General features: G+C 50.1%; 1 protein-coding gene across 1 annotated transcript; it reads left to right on the top strand.

Moving 5' to 3' along the window:
• The first annotated feature begins 1,266 nt into the window (after nt 1–1,266).
• On the top strand, nt 1,267–2,387 carry LOC119009971 (urotensin-2 receptor). Its single transcript, XM_037081739.1, has one exon. The coding sequence runs from the start codon at nt 1,267–1,269 to the stop codon at nt 2,350–2,352; it is 1,086 nt and encodes a 361-aa protein (XP_036937634.1). The 3' UTR covers nt 2,353–2,387.
• Nucleotides 2,388–2,808: the final 421 nt, after the last annotated feature.

The following is a 2,808-nucleotide window of genomic DNA, read 5'->3' as shown; positions in this document are numbered from 1 at the left end:
AAGCCTAATTCAACATCAGACTCAGAAGCCCTGTATCACCATACATTTAAACCACAAATAACTGCTTAATCATGATCTAATCTCCCCAGATCTACGATCAAAAGGAACTCAGTCATATAGATGCCGGTCGCCTAAATGTGCCAGATTGTATTCATCAAGATCTGTGCATTATTCCCTGAGGACATAACAGAAATGTGGGGAAATTATACATCAAAAATTTTAGAGAAAGTCATACTCAAATTCCTGGATGTGTGGATTTATCCACACCACACCAAAAGTTAACGGGGTCCACAAGTCGTGAGCCAAAACCCATCTTCCATCCAAGCTCCATGGAAATCCGTTTTGTGGTTGTGTAATCCTGCTGACAATCCGACCAAAGAACCAACCAACAAACTGACAAAGTGAGTGGTGAAAACATGGCCTCCTTGGTGCAGATAAATAAATATCTTAAAACGGCTCTGTACAGTTTGTTTTTGCAGTGAAGCTTGAGAAACGCTTTATGCACTTTCAGTCAGCATGCGGATGAGCAGATAATGACTGAGCTTTCACTTTTGGGCGAGCCGAGTCTGACATCCTTCAGGTGCGGGGAAACTACGCGGATCTCTGGTACAGAATCGGAGGCTGTCGGTGTGTGAGCGCCCACAGTGCGTAATGCGCATGTGGTCCGAGCAAGAGAGCAAAGATTAATTATCTTAACTGGTTCAACTCATGCTTGTCACAGTCACTTGCAGCGAGAGAACGGCCCATTGGAGATGTGCTGGGAAATAAAAGCGACATGTCTGTGCGTAAAAAATGACTCTTGGTTGATGCTTCTATCACTGCTGAGTTCATTTGCCCAGGTGTGCTTCTACTGTGGCATCAGGTGCTTACCAAACTTTTGATTCAATATTTATTTATTTTATTTTTTTCATTTTGCACAATCACATCTCTCGGTGTCGAAGCTTCCTTTTCTCCCCAACAGTCACATTTCTTCCACTCGGACGGCGGCGCTGAGAAGTGCTGGCTGTTGCACCCATGACACGACTGAACATCTTACACATTCATGATGTAAAGTCTTCAGTGTGCGTTACGGTGGTGACGTCAGGACCATAGAGCAGCAGGCGGTGGGTGAAGGGGAGGGGGGAGATAAGCGAGACGCAACCTGTGCCGGTGCGCATCCAACTTCTCCCGCGCTGTCCAAGAGCGCGCAGCAACAAAAAAAACAAAAAAAAAAAAACACAAACGCACCGGAGGAGAGGAGGAGAGGCGATCTCACCAGGGCGAGCGATGAATAATAATTCTGTGGATTTAAACACGAGTCCGCCGCAGGTCGGAGGCGGCTCGGGGACTGTGGACCATGAACTCGTCATCACCTCTACTTTCGGGACGCTTCTCTCAGTTGTCTACATCGTCGGGGTGTCGGGGAACGTGTACACCCTGGTGGTGATGTGCCACTCGATCCGCTTCGCCACTTCGATGTACATCTCCATCATCAACCTGGCTGTGGCGGACCTGCTCTACCTCTCCACCATCCCATTCGTGGTGTCCACCTACTTCTTAAAGGACTGGTACTTCGGGGATGTGGGGTGCCGCATCCTGCTCAGCCTGGACCTGCTCACCATGCACGCCAGCATCTTCACCCTCACCGTGATGTGCACGGAGCGCTACCTGGCCGTCACCAAGCCGCTGGACACGGTGAGACGCTCCAAGAGTTACCGCAAGGCTCTGGCGTGGGGCGTCTGGCTGCTGTCCCTGGTCCTGACTCTGCCCATGATGATAATGGTCGCTCAGACCACTAAGAAAACGCCGGATGGGGACGTGAAGAGGATGTGCGCACCCACCTGGGCGCCCCTGGCTTACAAAGTGTACGTGACTGTCCTGTTTGGCACCAGCATCATGGCGCCGGGGCTCGTCATCGGTTACCTGTACGTCAAGTTAGCGCGCACTTACTTGGAGTCCCAGCGCAACTCGGTGATCAGCAAAGGTGGGAAGCGCTCGCCGAAGCAGAAAGTGCTGATCATGATCTTCACCATTGTGCTGGTGTTCTGGGCGTGCTTCCTGCCCTTCTGGATCTGGCAGCTGCTGCCTCTGTACCACGCCAAGCCGCTGAGCTTGGCCTCGCAGACGCACACTTGCATCAACTACCTGGTGGCGAGTCTCACGTACAGCAACAGCTGCATCAACCCGTTCCTCTACACGCTCCTCACCAAGAACTACAGGGAGTACCTGAAGAACCGGCACAGGAGCTTCTACAGGTACACGTCCTCCTTTAAGCAGCGGCCGCCCAGCCTCTACTCGTGGGGGAAGTCGGCGTCATCCAGCAACCAGTTTGAGTTAAACTCCGAGACGCTCGTCATGGGGGCTCTGAAGTGACGGATGAGCCACATGGAAGGAGAAGAAAATGCATTTGGAACAGCAGTAGGTAGGTGATGAACCCTCCGTTACGCACAGGCCTGTGCGCACTTTCTCTGTGTGGATTACTTAAGTTTACAGTCATTATAAACATAATCTGGTCAGTGGAAAACTATTTATTTCATCCTGCCCCCCTTTAAGCCCCACTGAGCCCCATTAGCAGTCTGACACTTATCTCTGCCATGCTGCTTCACCTCCAACACTCAGAGGACGAACTGATTCTCCTGTGCTGAGGCACCATGGAGGCTACAGGTATATTTCAAATGTTATACCAATACAGCAATACTACAGGTAACTTTAGATAAAGCACTGCATTTTTTTAAGAGAAAAAACAGAGTTTGCAGAGGGTAATTTTAGTTCTGTTAAAGAGACAGTTCACCCCCAAAATCAATATTACACGCTTCCTGCCAGTTGTTT

Source organism: Acanthopagrus latus, chromosome 20 (genome assembly GCF_904848185.1).
Source record: "Acanthopagrus latus isolate v.2019 chromosome 20, fAcaLat1.1, whole genome shotgun sequence".
NCBI classification, from domain to species: Eukaryota; Metazoa; Chordata; class Actinopteri; order Spariformes; family Sparidae; genus Acanthopagrus; species Acanthopagrus latus.
This window is presented reverse-complemented; position numbering and strand designations above follow the sequence as displayed.